The sequence below is a fragment of the Cygnus atratus genome, chromosome 4 (genome assembly GCF_013377495.2).
Source record: "Cygnus atratus isolate AKBS03 ecotype Queensland, Australia chromosome 4, CAtr_DNAZoo_HiC_assembly, whole genome shotgun sequence".
Classification (NCBI taxonomy): domain Eukaryota; kingdom Metazoa; phylum Chordata; class Aves; order Anseriformes; family Anatidae; genus Cygnus; species Cygnus atratus.
In genome coordinates, this window is record NC_066365.1 from 18337706 (window position 1) to 18363770 (window position 26065).

A 26065-nucleotide genomic window follows, 5' to 3' on the forward strand; every position below is an offset into this window, starting at 1 on the left:
TGAAAAGTAATTTGCAGTAACTATGTTTGGTTTATTTCCTGGTTCAGCGTCGGAAAAGAAATTCAGGGATTGCGGGAATGCTTTCTGAAACTAAGTTGTTTTGGTTTTGCTTCGCTAGTATTGTGAAAGGCTATACCACAAAGTTCTGAATTACCAAGTTCATATACATGTTGCCAGCAGCATAAAAACCCACCAAAACCATTTGGTTTCAATTTTCTATCTGAAAAGCTCTTCTTTGTGCAATAAATGGCAGCAGTCTTAGTGTGTTATAGCCTGTTCTAGTTTTAACTTGGAACCTTCTCTGAATTACACATCTAAGTGTAAGATCAAGCCAAAAATTCAATAGAAGGAATTTAGCAATTATAAAGTAACAAGCAAATCAGTATTTCAAAGTATCACTAAAACCTTCTGTGGTTTAATGCAACTTAAGTACTTTTGCTATAGCATATGGGGAATTATTTTCTCTACTTGCAGCATGTCAGAAAATCTTTCAAGATGACCAACTTTTCGGAAGGACTCACTCGTCCAAGATCTTCAAGGAAAAATAGAATTCACAATGTTGAGCTTCTCTTTACCCAAGCTTTCACTATGCTAGTAAAAAGCTATGAAAAGCAAGAGAGGAAGAAGCAGTAGCACTGACTTAAATCCATGCAAAAGATAACTAAACAACAGGGCAATAGTTCTGCTAATCAGATGGTACTGACATAAAATCAGAGAAAAAAACGGTACCTAAAGTGTCAGAAATAAATGTCAGATCATGACCTACGCTTTAGAAAAGTAGGCAACAGAATGTGGTTACAAGGATGATTTACATGTCTTTCATTCATTTCTGGAAGTCTAACAGTAAATGGAAAAATAATACTTCTGATATCCCCAAATAGTTCCAATTATGCATAAGACATGACAAAGCTCTCATAGCTAAGACATCATCAACAATGTAAAGTTTCATACAATGGGAAATAATTGAAAGCTATGTTATAATTTTAAGGAAGAAATACAGGTGAAGAAAATCAGAATATGTGGAGGTAAAGCTCCATTCCTTTACAAACTTACTGGTCAATGTAGTCAGCACTATGAGAAGAAAAAGCAGTGCTAGACATTTATGTTTTAGGTCTAAAATAAATCATTCCTATTCTTATTTTATACTACTCAAAACCAAAACAACTTCCTGTGACTCAGACTGTCACAGTGCTTCACGTGCATTTGCTCATACCGCTGGCAGTACAATTTGAAGCGATCTTCCATGGGACACCAAAGCTCCTTGGCTTCTCCAGTCCCCCCAGACCTCTCTTCAAGTCAAAGACAGACCTAACTCTTCCCAAACCCTACTACCTCAACTATTAGTGGGATATTACTCTACCACTGTGGTTATGGATATCCAATTAGAAGGCTGTGTGCTTTTGCTGGGAATGAAAACAATAGTTGCTTTCATTTCTGGCTGATTCAAAGTCCTAAATGAAGGCTCCAGAATTACCCACGCTCTCCAGTAAGAGCCAAGGGACTCAAACACTTCATTCTGTGTCTTAAATTTTTGTATGTGTTTTTACCAATAGAAACAAGAACCAATTTTTAATTCAGCAAAGATTCAAAATTCCAGCCAAGATGCACTAATATGGGTGAACAGTAGTCATCAACCATTTTGGAAAAAGTAATTACAATTATTTCTAGCTTAATGCGCTCTTCCAATAACCCCAAAAATATATAATGCTTGGAACATGAGTTTTCTTCTTGTCCTCCTGCAAATCCCCTCTACTGTCTCCTGTCTGGGAAAGGATCAGGGAATTTCCCTAGAACACGTTTCCTACTGGTTTACTGTGCTACCTCCAAAAGGTTCATTTTATTCGCAAGTGGAAAAAAATACGAAAATGTCAGCTCCTGCCAAGTAAGGAGAATCTTACAATTGGCATATTATAGGTGGCATTTTTTTCTTTTATTTCTTTTTCATAGGGGAGTTTCCTGCTTCCCAGTCAAAATGACAGTGAACGATACAATCTATTGCTCACAAGCTGTTTATTATTCTGAGAATAATACACACAAATACATTTTGGACAGATGGACTGCTACTCTCCCCCAACATAAATGTCAGATGACATGTGAGATACACGTGAGCTACACCGTCACTTCTCTTGTTCAGAGCATTCCATGGACTCACTACAGAGCACATTTTCCTGCCCAGTTATCCAAATACACCCAACAACTGGTTAAGAATTAGCTGAACCAAGTTGTTAGGATTCATGCATTTAAGACTCAACTTGCCAAACTCCAGAACAACCTCGTCTGAATTCAGTGCCGATCCAGTTACAGGCAGTGGGAGCTGTGCTAGGTGACCTCCAGAAGTCCTTTCCATCCTGGATTTAGCTAGCCTGGCTACAGCCTGAAGAAAGCCTGACAGCAAACAACTGCACAGCTACAGAACAAGTTATTTATCCATGCTGCTGGAACATTACCAAGGTACAAGTTTAATACTGAAGTGTTCAAATAGCTTGAACTTGAATAAATTGTTATTCCCTACATCAAGCTAAACTAACAGGGAATTGTTTCATTTACAAGCTACCTCTTGGCCACAGTAAATGTATGTACAGTTTTACCTCAAAAAACTTAAAAAATGAATGGAGGTAAGCATCTGTGGGCAGGGTTTCACCTGAAAGATATGGCCTGGTAACACAGCAGGGCTTTGATAGCAAAACCAAGCAACTCCTTCCTCTCCTCATCCTACTTCCCCCACCACTGCTTGCCTCACCTGATTTCCATCAGTACTATGTTTACCAGAAAGCAAGGAGAAACATTTAAGAACTTCCTTGACAAGGGACAGGGCAAGTTAACCTGATACAGTTTAATGCATCAAATCCAACTTTGCAGCACCAAAACATGACATGAGAAAAATTAAGGGTGATATGTGCTATGAGCTATGGGCATTGGCAGGGGGATAGGAAAGGATATTAAAGAAAAATTACGCTCATGAGCAACACTGAGGTTCCAGTCTTTTCTGATCATAATGCACAAGTCTGAAAGATTGTAGTGCTGCTTCATGCTTTCATCTTAAGCAGACGGTTTCCAATAGGAAAAACTTGGAAGGTACTCTACTGAATACTGCAATTCTAAGATACAACGAGCTATAGAGAGACATTCTTTAGCTAAAGAAACTTGGGGAGAAAAAGTTTTTATTTCCAATAGCAAATGTCCCCCCTTCATTAAAAAATAAACAGGTGTACTTTCAGAAGCAGAAGTCATAACCAGCCATTCTTCATGTACAGCAATAGTGTCATACAGCTGTTCTGGATTAATAACCTAAGGGACAACAATACACCTACACCAATCTCAGTTCTTCTAATACTATGATTACAGATAGAAGAACTATAAACTGAGATTCTAAGAGTGGCCACAAGTCTTCCAAAAACTCGGTGATTTACAGGTACCCAGCTCACTAAGCAAATCCTTCACACCAGCAAGGCTTAAATCATAGAATGAACTAAATCCACTTTCTTTGAGAGACTCATCCCATAAAGTACTATAGATACAGATTTTATCACATTTCACCACCTGTATGCAATTAAGGGGAGTATTTTGGACTCTTGTATAATCTTGGATTGGGTGGGTAAAAAACAGGTTTTGCTGGGTATAGCTGGGTGTGCACACTTTTCAAATTACAGTGTCTTGTAGTGTAGTCATTTATAGCCAGGCTACCTTTGCAATTAGGTATATTGCCACACTTGGTTTTTAAAAAAAGCACATAATTTACAAGAGCATTTCTGAATCTCTACAGTACAATTACAGAATGTAGTTTGCAGGCACCAGATCTGAACAGCAGCCTACAGACTAATTTTGAGATTTTTTCCCACCTCAGTATAAATCAGTCTGAGCTTAATTGGAGACTACTGCTTGAGCTGCTAATCATGTTCTACCCTTCCTAGAAACTGTAAAGATATTTTGTCCAACCTAATTTTGATATAGGTTACATCCTGAAATAGGGCTCCTTCCCCTTGGAATAGCATACAGTTGCTTATTGTAAAAGCTTTGTGCTTGAGCTCTATATTTTCTCCTTTTCACTTTTGAGGAATTTCAGTTGTACTTCCACTAAGTTTTGCTATATAAGCAAACTACAAATAATGTTTAAATACTGTTTCTTCTAATAGAACCACACACCCCTAAACACACTCCTTAAAAGACGGGATTTTAAGATGATTAGGTAGAACCTACCTTTCTTTTAAGCCTCAGAGTAGTGATTTAGATAGAATCACATTTAACACCAAAAAGGCAGCTCTGTACCATCAAAAAAAGCAAAGATAACAGCAATACCTTAATTTTAAGAAACTGTCTAAGTGGTAGCATTCCAGTGAAAAATTCTCATACCAGAGCTTGATGATAGAACAGTTCCTTTCTGAGAAGGTGCTTTAATTGCGCAGGTATTTTTGTTTTCACTTCCTCTCTTCAAGGGAAACACAGATGGCACCATTTTAACCTTGGATGCTGATACAGCTCGTGGCGTGACTGGGACTTTCTTTGGTGTATTTTTCCCTTGTGCTGTCCCACCTTTCACAGAAGACATCTGTTTTAAAACAAACAACAAAAAAAAAAAAACACAAAACATGACCACTATGAGAAGCTGTTTCCCTTTCTAGCATCTGTAATGAAATACTGACCACACAGGTAAGGGACGTGCTTAGCTGGTTGCTGTTACACGGTCCAACCAAAGAAGCAGTCAGCAACATCGCCTATGCTTCAGAACTTCGACGACTCTCTTAAGTGGCTTCCAGTGACACAAAACTAGAAGTTTGAAGATAGTCACTGATAATGACCAACATGTTAAAGAGGTTACAGAGGCCATTTAATGTCACTTTCTTCCTTCCTTGCCCCTCCAAGCCTTAACTGAGCCATATGATTGTATGACTGTACCTAATCTCAAGACGAATTCTTTACCAAGCATCTACACAAGTTAATGCACTAAAATGTTAGTTGTCATGTACAACCCAAAACTTCCCAGCCACTGTCACAGGTTTCCTGGCCTAGATCTTAGGTCTGGACAGAGGAACATGTAAACCCTTTCACATTCAAGTGCCAAAAACTATCAATTCAGGACAAGTTTAAAACAACTGGTTTATAGGTTGTTTTCTCCCACCTCTACCTTTTATACAGAATTCTTCTATATCGTTACTTGTACCATACCCTGCCTACGTTACATTGAGTAAAGAGATTTTTGCCAACCCAACCCCAAAGCTCTTCTCTTCTTTCCTACCATTCCTTTTCTTTGAAACCTCTTTCCGAGGTATTTGAAAGCAGCACATTGCTCCTGACAGGTAGCTGACTTGTCTGAAAACGTTTCCCAACCCATCATGCACACATACCTTCCGGCCAGGAAGTTCGCACCTTCCAGTTGGCCGACTGCCCAAAAAAAGGCATCCACCTTCTGCACAAAGAGTGGATCCTGGCTACTCTAACTATTCTAATGAGTCCCATTATTACTCAAATAAACGAACTCCCAAATTATTCAAAGCAGACTGTGAAATTAAGAAGTTAAAAACGCTTCGCCAAATTGTTGGTCTTGGGGTTTTGTGTTACATGATATTGTTAATATATGCAGACATTTCTATATGTAAATTTGAGAAGTATGTTTTAGAATTAAATTATGCTTTGAAAGAAAAAAAGATTACTGAAAACAGCAATTTATCTCTAAGATCTATCTAAAATTACAGTGCCACTAGAATTATCTTGATAAAAGTGCATATTAGAAGTTATATTTGTAGAAATCTTAACAAGTAACACTGCATGATTTTACTAGCTAGACTGAAATTTAGATGCGTGCTTTTACTAGAAATCTTACTGACAGCATTGCATTACTGAGACTTCATGTAAAGCTTTTCATACTATGGAAGAAGATGAAGGCTAAAGACACTAAAAAGCACTCAAAGTAAGCAACTTAACGGTTAAGTAAAAAAAAGTAAGCCACTTAACGGTCAAGTGCTTACTGTTTAGATAGAAGTTCAGCCAGTTTGTAAAAGTTTGCATTTCTTCTCTCCTTTTAACAGGAAGATATTTCAGCCCAGAAATCAATGTTACAACTGCTGTTGCAGACACAAAACCCATCCCTCAGTTCCCATTCAGCACTGTGCAATGCAGAACCCCCTTTTTTTCAAATGTACAAAAGGTATCATCAAATAATTGAATTTCAAAAGCTTACCACAGGAACAGAACATAGGTCAAACGTTTCATTTGCCACATCTTTTAACAACGGTGCTTCCGGAAGAATTCCCATGTTGTTGTTTTGCTCTTTTTCACCTCCCGTCGGGTGGATGTTTTCAGCAGAGGGCTGCATTAACAAGTTTGAACTTTCCATTTTATCACTCCGCATCTCCTTGGAGTCCTCTACGCATGTTGGAAGCGCAGCAGAGAGCGAGGAGCATGCTGAAGCAGTAGTGCCTGCCTTGCCAATGTCTTCCGGGTTCTGCTTCAACGCAGGTGTCTTTGAAGCCCTGTGGGAAGCGTTTCGGGGATGTGTTGCGGCATGTACGACTTGGCTAGCGAAGAGGTGTTTGTTAAGATGTAGCTTATGGGGCTTATTCACAGGCAATTCCACTTTAGTATCTTTAGATAGATCTATTTTCTTTTTCAGTACTTTTACGGAAGGGGACAATTGCCTTGGGGAAGCAGCTAGTGAGGATGAGGAGACGGCTGACAGCTGGGGGGACTGGGGAGACTGTTTTAAGTGCGCACACTCTCTTGGCTGCAGCACAGGCCTAGACATAACCTTTGGCTTGACATTCTTGAAATTAGGTTTGGGAAAACTAACAATCTCAGATTTCCTCGCTTTGGTTATTGTTGACACAACAGGAGACCTGCCCAATGTTTTTCCCGTAATTTGACCTGAATTAGCTTTAAGCAAAGGCCTTCTGTTTTGTTCTCCTATGAACACCTCACTTGGTCGCAGTTTAGTAGACTTGTCTCCAAGTTCTGCCACAGCTGGAACAGAAAAAGTTGTATTTTTTGATCTCTCCTTAGGAGTTGAAGTAAATAGAGCAGAATCTCTTTCATCAGCCAAAGGACTGAAGACCACAAAAGTTGCTTCACATTTCAGCTCAGGCATAACAGCCTTCTTTAGTTTTGGTACACTGCAAGGTGTCGTTTCAGACACAAAAGGGGTGTTGCGCATATCTTGAAAAGCAGCATTTCCAGAGATGCTTTGTTCTTTGGTTAAAGGTTCACTGTTTTTCTTTGATACTTGTTCTCCATCACCGTTATCTACTGGTAAAAGGTGCTCGTTATTTACAGGACTATCCTTGAGTGTTTCAGCAGTGGAATTCCCAGTTTCATCACGGCCAGCAGTATTCTGCGAGGATTTTGCTTGCTGATCTTCATATGTATTAGCGCATGGATCATGCGTACAAGCATCTATACATCCAGCAGCTAGTTTTCCAGACTGTGCTTCTGCTTCCTGTGGTGCTCTATCAACGTTGTTAGTGTTTTCTATATAGTGTTCAACACCTGCAGAGGCAGGACAACGTCCTTCAAGTTCAGAATAGGCATCTGGGCTTCCTGAAGCCACTATCGTAAAGGAGAAATTTGGGATTTTTTCTGAGCTGATTGCACCAAGTTCCTCTCTCGTACATACGTCATCAGAAGAGCGTTCACTCAGATGCACATCATCATTTTGATCAATTTCCACAGTTCCACCTAAAACGCTAGTAACATCCAATGTGCTCAGGTGGCAGCGTACCCTGTCTTTTATCGTGGACTGCACGTTCTGCTCTGAAGCAGGAAGAGGTAATGCACAGTTTGAGTCAGACTGACTGTAAGGCACCAATTGTTCAAGACTCTGATCTTGCATTTCTGCCACAGCCACATTATCTTTCAGGAAGTTTGCCATTTCTTTCAAGTCACAGTTCAAAGGATACACACAGGTCTGCCCGGTCACAGAAGACTTGCATGCAGCATCTGTATCTCCCAACAGAGCTCCTGAGCAGTTATATTTACCAGGCATCATCTGTAGACGATGTGTGTCAATATGCTGCTGTTTTAAAAGAATACTTCCAAAGTCACTCTTATCTTCAAGAACAGTATCATCTTCATGCTTACTCACTATATTTTGGTCAGTTGAATTACCATGCAATTTGGTGGCACAATTGTTTGAGGAAGGTGTAGCTTTGTCACATGCGTAATTATTTCCATTTTCATCCCTTATAAGTAAGGAAGACTTCAAGCCATTCTTTGCTTTGTCATCTGACTTTTCAATATTCATTTTGAAAGAGAAATTTTAAACTATTTTCATTTTATGCTTATTTAAAATCCCAGAGAATGCAGACTCTACTGAATATTGCAGAAAAAAAAGCTTTTCCCTGGAACATGTCAACTATCCAAAAAGATATTTAAAAAGCAGTTCCTTGTTTTCATACTTTCCAAGAGGATTCAAAAGTTCTAGAATTAAAAAGAAATAAAAAAACTATTAGACAAACCAGAACTTTACGACATTATACTTTCTTAAGCTATTAGTCGTGACTTGATTCAAGTGTAGCCATTTTGACCAACTTCCTTTAGGAAGTTAGGCTTTTGCAATGACGATAACCATAAAAGTTTAATTTCCCCAGCCATTTCTCCTCCCATGGGTGCCAAGCAACTTTTGAACTCTTTGGTCCTTTGCAATCAAGTGTGATTTTAGGGCTGCATTCTTAGATTCTTAGCTTCCATACAAGCAAAGGAACAACAAGAAAGGTTTAGTTGTCCAGATATCATCTTCCTGCTGAGACACCAGATGTTCAAATGCCTGCTCATTTTTCCTTCTTCCAACAGCAAGTACCTAACAACGGGGCACGATTCCTCATAAAGCATGTAGTGTTTGGAAGCCAAAAGCTTACATAGGCTCAAAAATAAGATTCTAGAAAGAAAAATCTGTCCAAACTGAGCACCAGACTGACTGAAGAACCTCTCGGTCACAAGTTGCAAGCAGCTTGGAGAACTCCAGGGAAGAATTGCTGTGTACTTCGCCTGTTTTTATACTCTTCAGCATTTAGCACTGGTTACTGCTGGGGGCAGGACAGAGTTTGGCAGATCTTCAGGCTGACCAAGTATGGTCACATGTATATATGTTCTTATGTACAAATTTGCATGAAGATAGAAAATTAAGAGGGATCTAAACTGTAATAATGACAAAACGCTGCTGTGTAAGCATATGTTTAGAACAGATACGAGAGAAGCAACGCAGCAGCAACACTAAGAATCCTAGTGAAGAAAGAGCTTCAGTGCTCATCCCTCTCATCCCTTGATGAGATGGTAGTGAGCAGGAACAAGCCCAGTGTTTTTCCACTGTGTTGAAGGCCTTTCTGTCTGCATTTTGAGGAAGCATGCACAGCAGAAGCAACTCAAGGTCTTTATGGAATTTTCCAAAGGTACCTGAGCTGAACTGAAGAGAAGACAAGGAGATTCCTAGTTAGCTCTAAGGGTTACGCCAGTATACTACCCCAGCACCACTGGAGTAGCCAACAGGTAGATGCACACAGAACCCTTTCGGAGTCACAGGAAAGGAATTTCCTATGTAGCAACAGCCTCCATCTTCAATAAAGACACAAGACTAGGAAAGTGGAGGAACAATCCCAATGATGGGTCCTCTACAGTAGAGAAGAGCTGCATATCATCACCTAAAACCTTACAGAAAGGGAAAGAGCTCTCCAGGGGAGAGCAGGGAGGAGGCTGATGTGGCAAAAAGAAAACAAGATTAAAGAAAAGCCCTTGCACCTATAAGGACAAGTGCCTAGAAAGTACTGAGACTGCACCCAGGTACCAAAACCACAAGGTCAAGAAAGGAGAGAGATTTGAGAGACGAAATACAAAGCACCCGAAGCAGTCCAATGAGCTCTGTAACATGAGTCCATATGAAAGGTCCCTAGTACCAGAAATAAGACCAGAGCACAGCTGAAAGCTAGGCAAGACAGTGCAGATGTAGAGCAGAAAATCAGATCTGTCAGGAAGAAGTGACCCTCTCAGAGCAACAGTGTCTAACCATAAGGGACAGTTTGCTGGATCCATAAGGCAACCAGGATGAAGACTCATTCACTGACAAAGGTCATAAGGCAGCTTTTCCCAGCTGAGGAACAAGGAAATTAGACAGGTGTTGAACATCTCCACACATCTGGAGTGTATTTTGTAGGGTCCACAAAGTCTTGAGTATAAATGCAGCACTGTTCTAGATCTGCAGGAGGTTGTATGCTCACAACAGACCAAACACAGAGATGCTTCTAGCCCACCACCTTTTCTTTACATGGAACTTTTTACCTTCAGTCTGAGACAGATGCTAAAAGACTGCAGAATGGGGAAAACAAGCCACCAAAATAAGACAGTAGCCCTCTCTCTGCTTCTCTCCAACCATTTCCAAAACAAAAGGCACTGAAGATGAAATGCTGGACTAGACAGCTCCTGCTTAAACTCTCCCAGTTCCTTATGGCTGGTCTAGATCCTTTGCACACCCACTATTATTCAGTCCCCACAGACGCATGAACAATTGTAGCACCCTTATTTTAATGCTCCATTATGAAATGGAAGACAGGTTCAAGAGTTCATCCACAAAAGTCGTCCCTGGAGGCAGGACAAGAACCTCTCCTGAATATTTTTCCATTGATTTAAGTCAATCACAGAATCAACTTCTGAAAAATGTTTGCAAGCTTTGCTTTCACCGTTGTTTTGACACACACAAACTAGTTTCTACTTGTTTGAAGACAAACCCATAACACACAATACAGCTTGCTCACCTAGTCATGCAACAAGAAGTTAAGAGATTTCATTTTGCTTTAGCATTAGCTCAGGTGCAAAAAGCATTCTTACCTCTTTCGAAAGCCTTTGCACTACAGAAAGTGGGGAACTCCACTATGCCAACTAGCAAGACTCAGGTCTCAAGAATTTAAAGAATGACATCTTAGCTTACAGTATGGATTGCTAATACGTCAACATTTGAAACACAAGAGAAATGGCTAAGTAAAACTTGATATAATCAATGCTTAAGAAGCTCCAAGAAAAATAAAAGTAGCTTTGAGACCAAATAGAAAAATCAATAAGTGAGTTTACGTTGCATATATATATGTGTACATGTACGGACAGAGTTCTGTTTGCTCAGTCCACCATTAACTAGAACATACACAAAAATATACTTCTGATTTTACTATTTTAAAGCTGATTTTCACTTCAGTAATCCATTAGATCAGCTTCAAATACTGCTTCGTATCCACATTTAGAGTCTAAAAGTGTCTTTCACAGAAAGTGAGACATTTCTAAGGCTTAATTATAGCATATAACAATTTGTAACATAAATTTACATTAGTCCTCAAAAATTTACATTCTGTAACTCTGCAGGCAGGGTTCATATGTTCAGAACATACATTCATCAGGCTTATAAGCTTCCTGGTGGCAAGAAGTTCTTTACATTTATGATCTGCTACACTAGGTCAAATGACGTTTACCACAGCCACTACTTCCTCTATGAGTGGTCAGTAGCAGATACGCAGACAAAATATTTGCCCTTCCCAAGAATATTCTTTCCCAAGAATACATTGGTCCTGACAAACTAATGGACTTAGGGAATTCTCTGAACTAAATACTACTATTAAACTCATTTTGAGTTTATTTATCAGGCCTCTAGTCTTTTCCCTTCCTCACCATACATGTAAGAGCTTGTGGGAATGGAAGCACTGCTTTGGAAAACAAGGGAAGGGAGCTTGGCAAGCAAATTCTAAAAAGACAAGAGATGAGCTGCCAGTGGCCCCAGATTCAGGAGAAATACACTACAACATGCAGAACAGGGTTCAGAGCAAGATTTTGCAGCTTCTACTAATCTACAAGGCTAGGGCCGTTTGCATGTGCACTGTAAAAGTACCAGGGGACAGAGTGTGACTGGTTCAGTGCTGGGTAAATTAGAGCCAAAACCATAGCAATTAGTATAAATAAGTCAAGCTGCAAGTTTCCAAATTACTACAAGAATGCAAGTCAGCTTGCAGTACTCTCACAAGGCACGCAGTAACAATTAGGCTTTTCCTGGTGCTCCATCTGGAACTGGGTGCTTTCAGCCACGTAGTCCTAGCACTCAATCCAACCCACCAGCTATGTTGGCACGTTCAGTACCACGGCGGGTGGTGTCGGAAGACCTGAAAGTCAAGGGTGCGCTCCTACGAGCAGGAAGGCAGGCTAGAAGTGTTCCTGTGTAACTTGAGTTATTTCCCATCCTGATGAGTCTGGGTCCGTGCTAATTCATGCTATGAGAAAAGAGGATGTTAAGCTTCTGGAACAACTTTACCCAAACATTTATAACATTACAAGTGCAACATGCTCCTAGAAGTGAATTACAAGAAGCGCTCATCTGGTAATATCACCACTTGCCTAAGAACACACAATACCATCAGTGTTGGCACTATAGCTAAGCAACTTCTATATGCTTTAGTCAAAGTCATTTGAAAAATCAAAATCAATGTGAGACACTTGCCACGGTAAGCAGAAATAATGCACAAGTTCTGTTAGGCTGCTGTCTCTATTTCCAAGTTTAGGCTGTTGTTTGTAAGCAAGAAGAATCAGCCATTCCAATGGATTTATACAGTGTCTTGGTAACAGAATTTTGCATCCTTTAAAATAAAAATCAGAAGTTGGGAATTATTAAAGTATGTTCTGGGAGAACTCTGCATTCAGAAATGGAAGACTGGCCCACTGACTTTTCTTAAAAGTAAAATAAATGCTTCTCTTACTCAGTTACCCAAAGACATTTGGAAAAAAAAAAAAAAGTCTAAAACTGGGATCTAGCATTGGGGTGTTTGGAGGTACAACTGCCTGACAAGGAAGTTCTGCAAATTCACGCCTTTCCCCACTGTTTTATAGCACCAGGCCAGGTGAAACTCACGGAAGTAAGAGATAAGCACACACAAGCTGGTGACAAACCCTAGCTATAAAGCAGCACAAGTAAGCAAATGTATTTTATTATTTGAGATTAAGCACATGATCAAACAAAACCAAAGCTACCTATTTGAACATGCAGGTCAGAATCCCAGCAAGCCTCTCACTTGGATATTCTGGCACTTTCCATTGCTGGGACTTAACCAGGCACTCATTCTTAGCTTCGTTAAGATAGTATTAATTGCTACAAGCAGCACAGGGATTTCAAACTGTGGTGTGGTACATGACTGCAATACATGGTCAGTTATATACTTAGCTATCACTAGCTTAGCAAATGCTACTACAAACAAGGACTGTGCCTGGTTTTCCACAAGATCAGTATTCAGCCTGTCACTTTTGAAACTTGTAAAAATGACATTAAGTTATTACTTCCCAGTTAAATTACAGTCACAAACTTTTCAATAAGATATTTTTGGGTTTTTAGTGTGTTTCCCCTCCAAGCCCCTCCAGTTTTATCAAAATTGGCATTTTTACCAGCAGCAACCTAAGTTCCTGTACAAGTAAGGATTGACTTTCAGGTTGAAACGAAAGCAGAGAGCTAAAACTCAAACAAGACAATAGCACATTTATTACAGCGCTTCCTGGGAAGGTCAAGGTTCAAGTCCTCCTTTTTGAGAGATCTGATTGAGCAGCTTAGCACAAACAGGACTGGGACGAGCCAAGCCTGACGTTCACCCACCCCAATCCAGCATTTGAGTTCTTGGACTGAATAGTAGTTACAAATATTGCTCATCTTGTCTGTTGCCTGGATTTCAGCTAAACTGAGTTTTCCTCCATCGCTGCCATTGCGGAGGTGCATTTACCCAGAAGCAGGCACGCAGTGCACCAGAATAGCTATTGCACCTTGGATTCTCACTACAACCCGGGGAGCAGGGAGGAAGGATGCTGCTGTTGGCCTAAACAAAAGAATCACCTCCAAGTATTAAGTCTACAAAACTGTGATTAAGCAAAGACTTTTTGTCTGCTGCTAGTCTCCTCTTGACTGAAGAATACAAGGCCTTCACAAAGCAGCAAACACAGAAATAGCAGAAGCACTCTACGAGAGCCAGAACACCACACTGCAAAGGTGGTGGCTAAAATGCAAGTCATAACTCTGGGGAAAAGAAAACAGTTCTTGTTTCCTAACAGTGAGCCGCAACTTAGTCATGCGTGGCAAGTCAGAGCAGAGATGGCTTTAACCATTACCACTGAAATAACTCCTGCATTAGATATTTGCCTTCACAATCAAGTTGTAATGCCAAACAAATATACCACAATGTGCCAGGCAGCATACACTGAAACTACTTCAGGTTATATACTGACTTGAAATTTTTCATATTCCCGAACTATTTTATGAAACATCTGTGCCCACAGGCCTACTGAGAGTGCTACACAACATTTAATGGACATCATTGGTATTGGGGCAAGTACAAAGATTGTGTCCTTAGAATAAGGTAGTTGAGGCCATAGAGAGACTCAGCTGCTCCCATACACGTGTCCTTTCAGATCTTCACCTAAAACTGAGAGACAGTTCAGCAACCGGCTATATTTAACACCGACATACAATATGAACTAGTTTACTGAGCATTTGGAATACCTCCAACATAATCTGTAGTGAAGTAAGATACAGTAAGTCCAGCAGCATTATTTAGCTCTAGTGGATTATTCTGTGCAACAAATCTGTAACCCAATTAAGTACCTGAAAAAAGCAGGTCAACACATCCTCTAATGACCGAAAAAGTAGCATCCTTGTCACGATATCCTTTTGCAGTACAGATTATTAGTCAAGATGCTTAGGATTTCTCAAGTTAACCGGGTCAGAAGTTTAATCAGCTCACAGTTTTTGCAGACTCAAAGATGCCTACTACGCAGAAGTCATCGTTCAGTCAAAGTCGGCCACAGCCAGCCAAGAAGAGTTTCCACTTACCTTATAAGAAATCCTATCACTGAATTAGGACTGCGCAGCAACAGCATCACAGCAGAACTGAATTCTGAAGATTTTATTTGCCAATTAAAGAGCAGGTGTTCCTATGCACTTTCTGTATTCAAGGCTACTGATTACATATATGGGAACAAAATCTGCTAACACTTCAACAAACTGGTTAACAGAAATAATATTTTGGTAGCCAAATAGGAAACAGCTCCAACCCAATGACTGGAAGTCCTAAAGGTGCAGCAGTTGTTGAGGACTTTCAGCAAGTATTGCTGAATACCCTTTTAAACCATATAAATCCTAACAACATCACTGATATTTCACCTGCAATGTTGCATAACTGGCATCTGGACTAACTGAGCAACTCACAACCATTGTTCCAAACGTTGTAGTCTCGAGGGAGGAAAAAAACCCTACCATATTGTTTTTATATTCAAAAAAATGTTATGTTCCTTACAAAGGAAACTGTTTCCCACAGTGGGATCAGTTCTGCTGCTTGAGTTTGTTTTTATATTTTTTCCTTTTTACATTTTTTTTGTTTATTTTTGGTCTCAGAACACTGAATCCAACAGGGACTGGCCCTGCAGAGCAAAAACATAGCCATCTACCTCTGTAGCAGACAAGCTACAAAAACAAAGATGCCGTGACAGTTCTGTAGAGCTGCTTTGAGAAAACAGCTTGATTTACACAACTCTTAGGCCGGGGGGGATGACAGTCAGTGCTCTCTGGAAAGCACAAACTCCCACGTGCAGCTTCACCACAGCTGCCTGCAGCCTTGTGAGAGCTCAGGTTCCACTTGGCCTTCACGGGAGCAGGACCAGAGAGAAGGGGAAGCTGGGCACAAATTGCTTGCAAGACTGCCAGGACGGGGTTATTTGTCTGACCTGCATAATCTGGGCTGGATACAAATGTGCAGCCGCCCTGCTCTCTGCAGACCCCCTCGGCTCCAGGGAATGGGCTCCACTTGAGCACAGAGCAGCAGCACTTCTCTGGAGGGTTCTGCATCCACTGGGCAACAGTGGGACTCAATGCTACAGCCTAGAAAGTGTCCCATCAGTGCTTCAGTGACTGCTCAGGAATGCTGCAGTCTAGCAATGAATCATAATTTCTTCGTTAAAATGCAAGAGGTGCAAACCCATTACTTTAACACTTCTCCTTGAAACAGGTTGCTTAAAGTTAAGATCAAATCCAAATGCTTTTTATAGCTTACATTTTGTTCTACAGTACAGCCAAACCTCTACACCAGAGCTTTCAGATAGCTGAAAAACTATTTCAACTTCAAAATACTAACCTCACAAGCAATTCTCCCTGTTTGTCTACTTAGCTGACTTGGCAGCTTCCCACAAGAGCAAAGATAAAACCAGATCCCACAAGAGTAAATACACAACCAGATCTCTACAAGCACCCTGGAAATAAAGCTTTATGTGGCCCAGAATATTAGCTTTCATTTCATCTGAAGACTGACCAAAATCGATGCAAGGGGCAGTGACAGAAGCGTTACACACCTGGTGCCACATCCATACCCGCTGTTCTCAAGTGAGCTTCAGCTCCTGCTACAGCTGCCCCTTGAGCTGAGGGGTGCAGAGGATGTTCCATATGCCGGGAAAGTACTGCTGCTGTGCTACAGAGGTAAAAAGCTGCACCCTACTTTTATTATAAAATTAGGTCATAACTCTGCAATAACTGACAGACCTTTTTTTTTTTTTTCTTGCAAGGACTGAACACACATTAGACATGCTATCCTCCATCAGATGATTCACTCACACACATGGATAGACTCTCTGAAGCCTCTAGGACTTGGTGCCGTGCAGGAACTACCCAGCCTGCAATACAGCTCACCTCACATTTAAGCCTTTAGTTTTTGACTTCACCGGTTTTATAAGCCTGATAGAGGAAAACCTGAATTACTTATGAACAGTAATAGCAGTGTGATTATTTAAAGGACACTGATCTGCCGCAGTACATTTTAAGTGATCATTCTACAACCAGACATACAGTTGTGTAGCAGGAACCTATAAAATACTATTTCTCAGACTAAACTACACTTTAGACAGTTAGATCTGCAGTAGAAAATAACTGGGAGAACACACAGATAAAGGGGTCTTCCACTGCTACCATGAGGGGGAAAAAAAAAGAAGCCATTGTAGTGGGAATAAAATACTGCAATTTCTACAGATTCTACCTAAGGTCAGGCAATACAAACTTTCAAGTTAAATGCTTTATTTTCTTAAAGTTCAAATCTCCTCCTGCTCAAAACTGTAGAGAGCATGTACAGGATGTACAGCTTCACTAGGTGCAAACTTCTCCAAAGCTGTGCTTTCCAGGCTGCTCCTCCAAGGACATCCATCGCTAGGAGGGCAACAGAGACAGAACATTATTTCTGGATTTATGTTGGTCACTGACCTACATTATTTAATTCTGGGAAGTCAAATGAGGAAAAGTAACAGCAGAAAATGGCGGCTGCTGGGTCAACTAGTCATTTGACAGGACAAAGCCATGAAACTATCATTCACCTCAGCAGTAAGTCAGAAACACCGGCATTTCACACAGCAAGCATTGCACCATTCTGTAATGCAGGTGGAGAATTCCCACAGGGGGCTAACACAAATAAAGGCAGTACAGTAACTTCATACAACTGATCTTACTTCAGCACATAGATGAGAAACTGCTTCCTGCATTTCAGCTCAAAGACACAAGAAAATAATTCTCATATTTAAACTTTTCATAGCATGCTTCTGTGGGAATGAGGAATGAAGACTGCTGAAAAACAAACTACCAAAATTGCTTCAGTGCTGATACAAAAGTGAACTGAACTGTCCTGTGAACCATGACCAACTTTTTTTTCCCCAAAATCATCACAGTAAGTTTAAATTTGTAGGACAGAATTATTTGATCTGTGGGCATCAAGTTCAAAGCACATTAAGAACATTGCAATTTCTATATTTCCATCTAGAAATCCACCAATTTACAGTACACAAACAAGGATTTGACGTCCAGCTCAGCTTCTTGAAGTACTCTGGTAAATGAAATCCCAAAATCCTGGGTAATCCTAAACTGAGATGAGTCGCCTCGACAGGGTGGGAAAAATAAAAATAGAAAAACCCCAACCTACAGACACACACCCAGTGCTGAGTAATCCAAGAAAATAAAGAAATAAAGAAGTTACAAAGCTTCTCCTGGTAGGAAAACACATCGGCCTAATTGCCGAATGCTGAGTGAAAAAAGGTTCAGCTGAACACAACGTACAGGAAGCATTCACACAAGATTTCCATTTGCTGGTGCTCCCACTTTTATTTCTCTAATTTCAGAAACTATTCGAGCTCTCTGTTCCTCCTACACCAGGTCTTGAGGGACAGTCCTACAACGGAAGAGTTTCCAGCTTGACTTTTTTTCCTTCAAACGCACCATCGGGTTTCTGTTGTCTGTGAGCCAAGCCAAACATACCAGAGGTGTTTGCACAAATCCCTAGGTTGTATACTCCTCACAAATGTCAACTGCAAGCAATTAATGCTGTGTGAGGAGCTTTCTCCAGAGGAAGCCACCTCACAAGAAGCAGGGATAGAAGGGGCTGGAATGTAGAACGCTGGCAATTAATTTTCTGGAAAGTTAATCAACACCCAAGACTTCTGAGTTGCCCAACAACGTGTACTATTTGGTGGTCAGACCTATCACTGTTCAGAAGTTTTCTGAATAGTTGAGGGACACCAGTCTGTCAAAATGGATACAAGATGGTGCTGGACACAGTAAGCTGCCCCGGCCTGGGTTTCTTGTACCCACAAAGAAGCTCCTAGTCAAAACCAGGTAGGCCACAAGCAAGGAGGGCCTAGGGCCCCGTGACTGGGACAACTTTATGTAGAAAGCCAAAGCTCAGTTGGTACTGTAGGCAAAGTGCTCAAATTAGTTCTGCTTCTCTCATCTTCTGTGTCACAGACTGACCAGTGGCCGGGGCACTGCATTTCTGACTGTATATAATGGTCTTTAACCAAAACCAAACACCTACAGTTGGTCTCTGATTTTTCCTGAGGCAAAAAGCAGAGAAATCTAAACTCACAACTAACACATGACAGGTAAACAGCTTCTACTGACGTATGCATATAGGTCTAAAAATCAAGTTGTCAGCATGTCAGACAAGTCTTCCACATCAATAAACATTGTTAGGCTGAGTCCCTTGATCACTTTTTTTTTTTTTTTTTTTTTTTTTTTTACAAATCACTGTAATGCAGAGAATAGCAGATGAGAAAGGCAGCAGGAAAAAAAAATCATTTTCAGAATATTAAACTGTACTAAAACCTCCTGACCTGTTTCACACAATCTTCTTCTCCTCACCCAAACCAAAAGCAAGGCCAACTGCCTACTTAAGCTCCCAATTTCTGAAGTGTAGAATCACAGAATCACAGAATTGTAGGTGTAAGTCTTCCCTGTTGATCTCCCACCTCTGAGTAGGTGCTCAGCATCTGGTCTGTATTTCTCCCCATTGTATCTCTGAATTCCAAGTCTACATGCAGATTAGGATTGAGAAGATGGGGGGGGGAGGGGGGGGTGAAGAGAGGGTTGTCTTGTTTTGATTTTTGTTCACTTCCCCCCAGTTATTCAAATAAAAGCTGGCAACTCCATATACGTGCTATGAACAATCTGCACTCATTCCTAAAAATTATTTGAGGTATCAAATAATAATACAATAATTCCATATACACAACAGGGAGACTTCGGTTTCATATACTAGGTAATAACGCAAATGAAGCCCAAGCCAAGCACATGGTATAGGAGAAGCAACATTCAGGATACTAGCTGGGAATGCTTTTTATCTTCAATATACAAGAGATTCCCTGAGTCTCCACTGGAAGAGACTTGCACCTTGAAAATAAAGAGACAAGCTGGAAAGTATGCTTTGATTTAAACTGGACAAAGTCTTAGCTAACATAGGAACTGCTACAGTCATCAGTGCCTTCTCCTGTTCAACTCTACTCTTGGTGCACCAGCTTAACAGACAACTTCTGGATATCTGTCCTATCAGTGAAGCATGATTCAGTTATTTTGCACAGAATGGACTGAACACAAGGTACAGCACTAGCCTACTGTGCTTACTTAAACAAGCCTGCTTAGCATCAGTTTCCACATGCAAAAGAAAAACCGAACAAACCTCGGTGTTCAGGTTTATTTATATGTCAGGTGCTTGCATGTTTGTTCATAAAACCACACACTAGAAAAACGTATTTTAAAAGCTGTTTGACAAAACAATCACAAGTCTAATCACAGCCACAGCTTTAGTGCAGTAACACACTGGAGCTTACTGTTAGGATAACTTGATGAATCAGATGCCTATCTCTGTCTTATTCTTTGATACAAAGGGTAGCTCATTTATATTCTACGAGAACATACCAGTTCTGGTAATAGAATTATGAAATACTAGTTCTTTAAATAACACCAACTATATGTGCTAAGCATATATATGTTGGGTTAAGCATCCAATATAAAATATGTATGCAAATCAACAGTTAGATCAGTGAATAATTCAAATCCCACACCAACTAGAGAACTTCTATCCTGAGCAAACAATGCAATAACAAAGTCAAAGTCAGACTGTGATAACCAAAATTAGAGCATCAGCAACCACGAGCATCAACACCTCACTGTGCAAGAGTCCACATTTGTGGAGTCCACAGCCTGGAGAGATTCACCTTGCTTGTCCCCAAAAGGTCAATGCATTCAAAATATTCACTATGAGGCAGGAAACCAAATGCCAACTTAGAGAACATTCCCGGGGTCTTGCCACCAGACCTCTCTCAAAGGGAGGCTGCCAAGTTTCACGCATCTCACGTTACACGAGCCACAAGATGTGACAGCCCTCTCATGCCATCCCACCTCTCTAGCAAGATGCACAGAGCCAGCTGGGGGCCAGCAGAGCCAGCAGGCACAGGAGGAACCACCTCAGCAGCCTGGAACCGCTGAAGAGATGCAGCTGCAGGAATAAAAGCTGCTCACTCAGGTGCAGCAGTAACAGCTACAAGGACTGTATCAGCAGCAGCATAAGGGGAGAAAGGTTGGGGAGGACCCCAACCCAGACTCTCCTGACTGCAGGCTTTCACACCAGCCCTCCCCACAACACATACAAACCCCAACAAGTTCACACGCATGCAGCCTTAGAAAGCTACGGATGGCTGAAATTGTGTGTGTGTGGGGGTGGGATTACAGATTTCAGTTCCTATCCAATCTAGCCTGCCAGTTTATACTGTCCTATTTTATTCTACCATCAGTGGAAAACGTACACTGCCATCTACAAACTAGTTCATTGAGTAGTTTCTTGTGCCCTAGGAGTTGGCTCAAGTCTTACCAAAGCTTTAGTCAGCACAGGAAGAAAAATTAAGATCCTTCCTGAAAAAGGTACTTGAATAAGAGTTCTTATCTAAAGCAGAACTGCAGGGAAGACTTCTAAACTACCATCTAGAGGAAAAAAAAAAAAAAAAGCATAAGAGGTACATGAGAGTCACAAGATCACTTTCTGCTTAATACCTAGCATATTCAGAAAGAAACAAGACGTCAATGTTGTCATGATTATTTAGAAAGAATATATACAGAGAAATACCAGCCTCTAGCTCCTTCTCCAGACAGAAGGTGTTTGCAGACTTCCAGATATTTTTGAGTGGCAGGAACAACTTCCTACACAGCACAAAACTCAGCAGCTGTACTGATGCAAACACAAATCACCTGCTCTCACCAGCTAAAACCTCACTGGCAAAGCACAGCCAGTTTACAGCTGAAAGTCAGGAAGCCCAGGCTGCAGAACTGAGAAGGGCACGTTTGCTTTTCAAGCACCTGGATGCAAGATCGCAGCTTGATCTGACGTTTGGAAAGGCACAAGATATGCAAGGATCATGAAATTGCATTTTTTCCCCGGCTCAAAGCCCATTGCTGGGCATCAGCCAGCACTGTGTGATCGCTTCAGATCCCGTGCTCATTTAGACCATGATATGGGAAAGGGAACTCACAGTCCTAAGCACCCACTTGCCCCATGAAGCTGCTGCACTGCTTCCCTCCGTTCGCTGAGGATAGGACAAGTTGGGAGACTAATGGAAAGCAGCACGTTAGTCACCTGTGATAATGGCTTAGTCAGCTATGATAATGGTTTCTCCTTTTCAGTTTAAAAAATACGCCTGTGCTCAAACACAGAGGAGTGCAGAGCAGAGTTCACAGCAGTTTCACTGTCTCCATTTGGTTAAATGTTTAAACAGATTCAACTTACACTCCTCCAGACCTGCTGGTTGGAGATGTCAGCCCACAGGGCTACAACTTAACCCTTGCTGGTGCTGCCAGACACCTGACTCTGGTCGCAGTTTCCACTGTTTTAGACACTAATCCTCACACTTTTCATCTCTTAGTGCAAAGAAGATGAAGATATTTTATATATTTAAAAAAAATAACAGTAACCAAAAAGCCTAAGAAAAGTATTGTTACTAGTCCTACTCTACACCAGCAGAAAGCCGCAGGTAAAGATGTGAGGGACAGAAATACAGGCATGAAACTAGAAATAATTCTAGAATTATTTTAGAATTAAAATTGTGGACACTGAAAATAATATTTTAAAAACAAAATAGTAGACAACCCAAGAAATTGTGAATTTAAAATATTATTTGTTGCACTACAACCCTGCAAAAGCTGCCCCTAGAATAGAAATAGAATAGATAAAAATAGAAGGAATTTCTGTGAACAGAGACCTATATCCAGACCTGACTCCCACATCCAGTCCTTCTACCTGCATATCTGTTTCAGGAAGAAAGGTTAAAAAAAAAAATGAAACTAAACTAAAACAAACAACAACAACAAAACATGCACAACACAGCAGAGCTAAAAGTACAGGCAAAGCCGTGGCTATCTGTTCATTTGACCCAAATCACCTGAATCACCAGGGGAGAACGGTACCAAGACCGAGGCAGCCCATTGGCACCCGAATTGAGGCTTTTTAAGTAGTCCACAGCTTGCCTGTGCCTGATACTGGTTCTGTTCTCAAGTGCTGGGTACCTGTTTGGAGGTTAGTTAGTCATACCTAAAGTCCAACTCTATTAAAACAGCATTTATTACAGTTTGATAATACATTCAAATCAATACCTTTGTTAGCTGAATATTTAAATACCTTTTGGAATACTTCATTTCCTATTCTTCCCCCATTCTAGGTATAGGTCCCCCCTCCTACAGAGAAGCTGACTAGATTTCCTTTACCACCTTTCAAAGGTTTGATTGATCTTTCCTTCTATTTATAAATCAAAACACTGATAGCTCCTACTTCAGGATCTTAATTTAGCTAAAGATAGCAACGGACGGGGGAAAAAAATGCTTTAACGTGACAAAGATCACAGATCAAAGATCACCACAGATATTGAGAATGCAAAAAAAAAAAAAAAGTCACTAAGTGGAGCCCTATTATCTCAGGCTCTCCATTTTATGAACTGCAACTTGATTGTTCTTCCCAAACTTCTACAGAAAATGGCACATTCTACTAGTTTTGCCAACACATCAGCCAGCCTTCCAGGAAATAATGTGTCAGCAACATATGGAAACTACTTGCAGGGTTTTTTTTGGCATTTCTCTTAGCCTGGCATGTTTTTAGCATTAATTGTGGAAGCCACTAATACTTCTGTTTTAGCTCTTAAATTTAAAACACCAGGGGTACATTAAAATCAATGACAGTATGTGGTTATCATTTGATGTAACTTACCAAACCTCCCTCACAAGGATTATCAGCTCCTAAATAATTCTTGTACTTTCTGAAGCTGTATGCCTAAATTTAGTCCAGAGTAAACATTTTAGTTACAAGTAATCTTATTATCCACTGTGTAGTAAACAATAAAGAGTAAGAGCCACATACAAGTGTATGCTTCTGCATTTAGCAAATAAGCAACTTCTTAGAAGCAACCCAAATAAATTTGGGACGTTACTGAGAATACAGCAGCATCTCATACAAAGGCACGGGGGTAGGAAAGAATCAGCACAAACTTCTTATCAAAGTCAAGGCCCAAACATTTTAAAAAAAGATGAGTTGAGGCCGAGATTAGTCATCACAAGCTCTCCTCAGTGCCATACACCAGAAGACAAGTAAACAGCAAGACCAAGGGGGGAAAAAATTAAAATCAAACATAACGAAACACAGAAGCTGGACTATACAGAGCTCTCTTGAGATGTCAGCTTTCAAAGCTCAATTCAGCCATGCAGCAATAATAGGCTCCAGCTAAAGAATTTCCCTTGGACTCTGCCAGCAGTGCATCAAAGCTCACCGTGTGCTAGCAATTCGTCGTATGAGTAGATCTGATGAGGACTTCACAGGTTTCACAGGTGGCACTTGCAAAGACGTATTCTCTGTAATGGTTCAGACCGTATTTACGGCTAGGGATGAGAGCTCTGTCCAGCAAAGTAAGCAGTCAGTTTGCCTGGCCATGCCTGGAGCAAAAGGAAGCCGGCCTTGCCAAACTTCCCTTTCTGTTACTTGGTGACTTTTGGAGAGCCTGGGCAGCCACTGCACCAGGAAACCCTGCCACGAGTGGCTGGAGGGGCAAGAACAGCTTTAAACCCGAGAAACCTGAAGGTCGAAAAACCTACCTGTATGATTTTAACGTCGTGTTATTTCAATTTTAAATAGTTTAATTCAAAAGTAGTTTAAACTAGCACCAGGGTGAGGAAACACTGCCCTTGTGCTCCAAGTCTCCAGGAGAAAGGCACGCAGGTGTTTCCCCACACTGTCCTTTCACCATGCACCACGAGTCACAGCAATCACCTACCCTAGGAGACAATTTTACATTAAATAGCCTGCAGAGCAGCTTGGACAAACGTAGTTTTAGCCTACTTGAAGATAGCCCAAGGAAAGAACAGTCATTTGGAAAAGCCATGTCACAACATGTCAAGCAATTACTCATTTTTCCCCTAGAGAAATAACAGCTCTCCCTCACCTGTTTCAAGTGACACAAACTGCAGTCTCTTTTTGTCTGCTACAGGCACTGAAAGAAGCAGACGATACTTCCGAAAAACCAAGCTGAAGACTTTCCTCCAATCCATTTAACCACATCATACCTTTGCCCTAGAAGTCCATAATTTGCTGTTACACCTACTTACAGTAGCTTTTCCAGTTAATTCAGCATTACAGGAAAAGAAGAAAAAAGCTAAGTACACTAGCTATGTAAAATGTTGGGTTTTTATGTAAAATACGTTATTTTCAGCCTCTGAAATATTTCTCTCCTCAGGGTATAAAAGAATTGCAATAAGCAAACAAATAGAGTTTACCAAAGTCAATTTAAATTTGAAATTATGACAGCTGTATTAAAAAAGCCTCTACTGTAACATATTCATCATTCAAATTAAGGCATCCAAGTAGCACGTGCTGCCAACGTCTTAAACAGACAAGCCACTGGCTTTGGGCACACATAGTTGACGAGTTAAGCATTTCAGAAGAATTTCTCTTTGTGAACAAGAAGCAGGGTTTTCTCCGTGTATATTTAAATCATTCATTTCCATGACTAGGTTTTCAAGGCATAGGAAATGAAAACTATTTGAAGTCTCATACGAGGTCACAAAATTAAAGAAAACAAAAAAACAGCCTCTAATACTTCTGAAATTTTCAGTGGCATGAATCTACTCATTTAACTAGAATAATAGTAATAAGTTAACAGCTCATACACAAACAAGATAATAAATATGCTGGATAAACTAACAATTTCAATATGATTTTTTTTTCTTTTTGCTTTTAAAGCTCAATTTCCTAAATTCAACCCCAATTCCATTCAGAAGTCGATACTGCATCCAGATCTAGATGGAAGTTGGGTTTGATAAGAACTGAACTTACATATGTGACTGAGATGACACAAACAGGAATTGTTACAAGTAACTTCCTGAAATACAAAGAAAGGACCCTAAGAGATACAAAATGTAATGTGCGTACTCTTGGTGATATATAAGTATTACAATAAGTGATGCAATCATCACAGAATGGTTTGGGTTGGAAGGAACCTTAAAGCCCACCCAGTTCCAACCCCCTGCCATGGGCAGGGACACCTCCCACCAGACCAGGTTGCCCAAAGCCCCATCCAGCCTGGCCTTGAGAACTGCCAGGGATGGGGCATCCACAGTGGACCATCCTTAAAAGAACATCATTTAACTCTTTCCCCTACAGAAAAATACATGAAGATTCTTATACTATCACTGAAGAGTTTAGCAGGTACTGACTGAATAAAATGCCTGCTCTCAGAGCAGCAAACAAAC

The 26065-nt window shown here is 40.6% G+C and overlaps 1 protein-coding gene across 5 annotated transcripts in view; it reads right to left on the reverse strand.

The window, feature by feature from the left end:
- Window positions 1-26065, reverse strand: part of MTUS1 (microtubule associated scaffold protein 1) — a 113420-nt gene that overhangs the window by 76979 nt on the left and 10376 nt on the right. For 4 of the 5 annotated variants that reach the window (XM_035558487.2, XM_050710247.1, XM_050710248.1 and 1 more), the window contains exons 2-3: window positions 6176-8406; window positions 4351-4546 (exon numbers count right to left, since the gene is read on the reverse strand). The exons of the other annotated variant lie outside the window; for it this stretch is intronic. In XM_035558487.2, the coding sequence (XP_035414380.1) occupies window positions 4351-4546; window positions 6176-8230 (2251 nt within the window). In that variant the 5' untranslated portion in view covers window positions 8231-8406. The remainder of the gene's footprint in view (window positions 1-4350; window positions 4547-6175; window positions 8407-26065) is intronic. 5 annotated transcript variants of the gene reach the window in all.